Here is a 6314-nt window from a genome sequence, read left to right as displayed (position 1 = left end):
TTAATCTCCAATTTATTTATTCATATTCTGTGTCACTTTGGGCCACTACTGTTAACGGGCCTCTTAATGAGCTTATAATTAATAGTAAATGTGTACGTGTGATTAATATGCTTCAGACATTTGAACAAACCAAGTGAGTCACTTCGTTTACGTAATATTTTCATTTTTTTGTATTTCATATTTTTTCTTAATTGACATTTAATCTAAAATACAATAAACTGTTTATTTTAAATTAAAATAATGACACAATGGACTAGTCTGAGTGTTAAGCGTTAACGTCAAGAACCACACTGAAACTATTGTTCAAATTTTAATTTTAGATTCTAAAGTTTTAATCCACAAGAACTAAAAGACATCATTCAGGCACAGAAGAAACAGTGAAATAACAACATCAATCTGGTGTTAACATCCACTTTTATTTTGGGATTTGATATTTCAAACTGTCCAACAGATACATCATCATCAATAGAGATCAAACACAGGGTGTGGTATTAGTAGCTACGTTTACATTCAGTTGGCACAAATCACGAGGATTTACAACACAGCGGTCCTATCGCTGCTGCACTGAAGCAAACACGATACAAGATGTTGGAACATGCAACACAGTATGTCTGCATGTCGACATAGGGTTACCCACAAATAGGGTTAAAACAATCAAATCTGCTTTTACAAGAGCAAATTTAAAAATAAAAAAAATCACATCTTCCAGTTTTTTAGTTGTTGTAGTGATTTAGTATTCTTCATCATTAGGCCACTGTCAGGTACTCAACAAAAAATCTACTTTTCTTTCAAAACGTTTTTTGGCATTTCATGATTGTCTGGTGTTTTCCCAGGCTTGTTGTTACTCTCAGTGTATTTCATGGTGTATTAACCTAGTTCCCTTGATCTATAGGGAGATCACATTACAATGCTCTTCCAATTGAAATCAGGACACAAATGACCATCAGATGTACTTTGAAATGAGTCCTGGACTGGTTGGAATGGATTGTTCAAGTCTGCCAGGGAGCCACGGTTCATGCATCTCACCCTAGACAGCAGAACACTGCAAGGCAGTTCATACGTTTTACAAAATTCACATACAAAAGCTGGACCTTAAGTAATACATTCAGTCACAGAGCTCTAACAATCTCCAAACTTCTGCCCTTAAATATTTGTTAAAGGCTAGAAAATGGAAGCAACCTTCAAAAAGGTGAGTAGAAGTAGCTCAGTCATAGTACAGACGTTACTATTCTTTGCTAGGCACTTGAGATTCAGTAACTATCCGTCACTCAGCTTTCAGTTACTGTATACTTTCTACATTACAGCACTCCTGGACGCTTCAGCTCAGAACATGTGCGGGTTTCAAGCTGTCAGTGATCAAACCTCAGCTGAAATTAACCCTGAGATGGGAAACTGAGTTTGTGGTTCCAGAACAGCTGATCACAGTTCGTTCAACAACTGGGTTACAGACCCAGAGTTTATGTTGCCTCTCCTCAGAGAATGAAAACCTAGTTTCCCTCATCTCAGGGTTACTTACTCAGAGCTTTCAACAAACCTGCTTTCTTGAACAGCGCTCTGATTTACTGAACAATCAGGAAAACAATCACAACATCAATGACCAGACAGATAAAGAGATGGTCAGACAGGCAGGTGAGGGGAGAGTCGGCTTCGGGGAATGGGGGCAAAGTGTAATAGTCTTTCCAGTACAGGGCTGGGCATCGAATCTCAATACTTTTTGGGGACTGACCCAAAGCTTTGCGATGAATGGGCAATGTCGTCACCAATATGTAAATGAGCATGTGACCGCATCTGGCGACCTTTAGCGACTTTTGGAGCTAGTGCTTGTTTGGCCTCTTGTTAAATGGAGAAAAAGTTTATATTTCTTAAAGTGCCAACAGATAACCTTTGTGCATCCGATACTTCGCCCCGTGTATCATACTTAAAGTTATTATGCCGGCTATATAAATATATAAATGTTGTGGGGCAGCATTATCTTTTTTCCTTTGGTAAAGGAAGCTCCAGTGTTTCCTATGCTGAAGGAGCTAAGAAAGGAAGCATTGAAGCACCTTTCCTTAGCATCTGGAGAATTCAAACAGCTCTCATCATGGCGGCCACTTAGATATACGTCCGGGTCATTTCACTCAGTTAAGAACCGTCCGAAGCAAAAAGGACTTTTCGACCGCAGCCACGCGCCATCATGTTCCTGTTTAGGTTGAACAATAGTTAACGGTCTTCCTTTGTACCATAAATCAAGCCTTCATTTTTCTATTGCCACTTTAAAGCAACTAATTTGATAATCGGTTAATCTTCTTTTGGTTAGCAGTGAAATCACAAAACATTGGCTGATTAGAGATTATTAAACACTCAACACATTTTTGGGTTGTTTGTCTGCTGGTCAGTAAACGTTCAGTAAGCAAAGTTAAGACATTACTCAAACTATGACAGTCTGATAATGTATAGATTAACCAATAAAGAAAAAATATTAGTGAAAAATACTAATTACAATACCAGTACTTCAGTATTACAATATTGTGTTTTTTGAGTATCTTAACTAACAAAGCAACTTGAGTTTCAGTGGAGATCCTCACACTCGTCTCACAGAGCAAAGCTCCATAGAGATGAAGCTCTGCACTCAGCTGCTCCCTCGGCTCAACCATCCTCCCTCGGCATGTGTGGTCTAAGTATAGAAACTATTGACACTCTTCAACTACTGTGAGCCCCCTGCATCAATACTGTTCAAACTGTATCAGATACAGTCAAATGAAAACTACTCCACATAAAACATTGCTATGCAAGAATGTCATGTTCGTTTGACTATGTACTGAGGTAAAGTACAATACTAAGAACACTAAAATATACTAAATCACGCCTGTAACAGAGAACTCAAATCATCTCTTCGCAGTTTTAAACAATGCCCCCTGCAGCTGCCAAACCAACAGCAAATGGAAGACAACATTTAAATGCTTGCATGTGTCCGTCTTCCTCCTTTACCGGTGACAGAAAATAACAAAACACCTTTCAATATCGAAATCCAAAACAATACAGCTAAAAGATTACCGGAGATAAAGCGACACCTCAACGACAGAACATTGTACAGTTGATAAAGGTAGCGCTCATTGCAGAGCTGTTGTAGTGGCTTACATTAGACTGGTCATGTGTTCCTACTAAACTGTTGAATCAGTATATGATCTTCAATTTGGAAAATGGCCCATTAACTTGCATCATGTGCATAACATGGGACTCTATGTCCAAAGAACTTTCCATCGAACTTTCCATCGCAATTGACAATATTTTTTGAAAGGTCCACTATATATGATGACAGTGAAAACAAACTAAATCATTTGGGCACTCTTTATACTTCATATATGTTGGCACTGGCATACTATCGAGCTCATTAGTCTGCAGTCATCACTACAGCTGAACTACAAATAAAAGTCTGTGAATTCACTCTCAAGGAGCTCCGCTTAAAGATACTGGACTCATTCAATACATTCAACTCTAAATAAAACTGACCATGTGAGGACAGTAACAATGCTGTTACCTCTGTGCTAGATTTCGAGGCAAGATTTTGGCTCCAAAGTCGTACTCTGAGAACTTTTGTGCTTCGATATACAAACACCACGAATATCATAGAATCTGCAACAAGCTCATATAAGAACAACACACTCATTAAAAAACGAATCTCAAGGGGGAATATTTTACTGTTGTTGAATCAAATGCATCTTAGTACGTTACATATAAATTACCTGCATTACGCTGGAAGGTGTCAGTTGTAAGCAGACACACAAGGCAGTATGGAGACCTCAGTGTGTGTGTGTGTGTGTGTGTGTGTGAACCTCTAAACTCTCAGACTGACACTCACGGGCCTGGTCCACGAGGGCAAACGCGTTATAAATTATGTGCACACACAAACACACGGAAAACTCACTGAGCATATTGCACTTCGCTGTACATGACAAGTGTGTACAGGTACTCTGTACCATCCAACATAGCTCACGCCTACAGGGACTGTACATCCCGCGCTGCACACAGATAAAGCGAGAGAATACATTAATATCCCGCATCCTGAGCCAGTGTGTGTTTGCTTCTATCCAGCAGCACACAATCGTCACTCTCTCACTTCCTTTCTCTTTCGGAGGGTGTAAGGGGAGCTCGTCATCCCACTATCCCCGTTTCCCTCTCTCTGCAGCGTTATTATTACCGAGCCGTATAGCCCATCTGATGCAGCTTCCTCAGGAGAATCTGAGTGAGGTCAAAGGTGGTGAAGCTGATCCCCACTGCGATGGGCCCTTTGACCCAGTTCATACTGAGACCTTTGTAGAGTCCACGGACGACCCCTTCCTCAGACACAATGTCCTTCATGGTGCCCAGGATGGTGCCGTACGTGTGACCTGTGACTCCTGCGGTCTGCATACGACGTCGTACCACATCCAGAGGATAAGACGCCGACTGGCCAAGAAGTCCTGCACATGCTCCGAACGCCAGACGTTCATATGAGTAGGGGTGTGGGCGCCCACTGCGCTCTGCATGGGAGAGGAGGATGTTAAGAAGGGACACATTAAATATGCTAGAGCTGGGGCGACTTGCGACATAATCGACATCATCGATTACAGAAATACATCAATTTGCATGAAGTCTGTTGGAGCGTCACACGAATGGCTGCGTCTGGTCAAAGGAGGCATTCCCTCGTTCAGGTCTTAATGTGTCACAGAAACCTTTTGAATACGAGGTCCAGTACTTTTCTGATCAGGTATCTGACTAATGTTATCTACTTTTACATTTGTTTGTTTTTAAGAGAAAATAATTGAAATAATGAAACATTAATCCGACAAGTTGTGTTGGGTAAATTAACATTCATCTGGAAAATTGTAAAAAAAAAAAAAAAATCTTGAATATAAATCGATAAATAACTCGTTAGAGTAATGGACTAAATGAAAAAATAATCGCTAGATTAAATGATTATTGACCATTACCTGCATGTACTTTCTTCAGTGTCTCATAGGTAAAGAAGCTCAGACCAGCGTAGGGAATAACACCCAGCATGGTGGGAGTGAAGCCTCGATACAATGTCTTCAGGCCCTCTTCTCGGGATATCCGCACAAACACGTGCAGGATGTTACTGTACCTAAACAGTGGAGGCCCCAAAAACACAACATATTAGCATGAAACTGGATGAGAAGCGCTGTGTAACGTCTATTCAAGGTTAAACAGGAGCACAAACTACCTCAGACGCCTGTGCAAGTATCCATATAAACAGACATGTAATTGTCAGTTGTTTTTTTTCTGACTGGCAAATTTGAAGTACACCGATCAAGTTCTAAACCTGAGCCTTGAAGGCGCACACCCCAACGCAGCCCCTTGTGTTATTTAGCTGTAGTGCTATATGTGTTAAATACCCACTGATGACTGTGCACTGGTAGTTAAAGGTGACCTTACATTTCCTTTGGCGTTACAGCCATCCTAGCTCGCACCATGTCCAGAGGATAGGTCACCATGGCTGCCGTGGTACCCGCCATAGACCCAGCCAATAACCTTGGAACTGGAGGAAGGACTCTGGAACACACAGAACAACAATCGTATGTGCATCAGCCTTCCAGATTGTTTATTACTCCACAAGACAAAGAAAATCTGTCGCAGTAAAAGTCATTAGATGAGCCAACAGACCCGAGTCGTAGGTCTACCCGCATAAAGCGACACTTACTTCCCCTGAAAGCCATAGTAGCCTCCTAACAGTCCCTTGTACTGCTCGTGTGAACAAAACTGGATAGCAGCGTACGGGATGACTCGCACCATGGTGGCAGAGTTGCCCCTCCACAGACTGAGGAAGCCATTCTTCAGGTAGGTGCGGTAGATCAACCTGTAGGCCTCCTGTAATGTAGCGTGCACACATGAACACATGAACTCATGATTGATTGATGACGATCGATTTTTGTCTAGATTTTTGTCTTGAAACTTTGAAATGACGCTTCAAAAAGGTCAGACTGACAACTAATATGTTACTAAATGAACATGCGTGAATTAATCTCTTGACAATAAATAAGTGATCAAACTTACCTTGGCGGAGAATCTTGCTGAAGACACTATAAAACAAAACAGACTATAAATGTCCAGTGTTTCTGTAAGTCACTCATTTTCTAATATTCTCATTGATATAAATACATCACAAACATAACATTAGTTCCAGATATAATTCCATGGCATCCATGTGGGTCATTTCTAATTTAAAAACACTTTCCACTTTAAGGTCAGCTGAGAATTCAACTTGCCTTGGAAGATGATTTTAGTCCTGTCCAATGGGGCGACAGCTGTCTTGGCCAGGGCTCCCGCTAAAGCCC

The 6314-nt window shown here is 41.0% G+C and overlaps 1 protein-coding gene across 2 annotated transcripts in view; it reads right to left on the bottom strand.

The window, feature by feature from the left end:
• Nucleotides 1-397: 397 nt before the first annotated feature.
• Nucleotides 398-6314, bottom strand: part of slc25a42 (solute carrier family 25 member 42) — a 9384-nt gene continuing 3467 nt past the window's right edge. For both annotated transcript variants that reach the window (XM_076097496.1, XM_076097497.1), the window contains exons 3-8: nt 6246-6314; nt 6034-6059; nt 5681-5847; nt 5416-5532; nt 4953-5104; nt 398-4502 (exon numbers count right to left, since the gene is read on the bottom strand). The exon at nt 6246-6314 is cut by the window's right edge and continues 43 nt beyond it. In XM_076097496.1, the coding sequence (XP_075953611.1) occupies nt 4177-4502; nt 4953-5104; nt 5416-5532; nt 5681-5847; nt 6034-6059; nt 6246-6314 (857 nt within the window). In that variant the 3' untranslated portion in view covers nt 398-4176. The remainder of the gene's footprint in view (nt 4503-4952; nt 5105-5415; nt 5533-5680; nt 5848-6033; nt 6060-6245) is intronic.

This window comes from Anarhichas minor, unplaced genomic scaffold (assembly GCF_050575085.1).
Source record: "Anarhichas minor isolate MPS153535 unplaced genomic scaffold, ASM5057508v1 ptg000024l, whole genome shotgun sequence".
Classification (NCBI taxonomy): Eukaryota; Metazoa; Chordata; class Actinopteri; order Perciformes; family Anarhichadidae; genus Anarhichas; species Anarhichas minor.
Note: the sequence above shows the minus strand (reverse complement) of the source record. Positions and strands in the feature narration are given on the sequence as shown.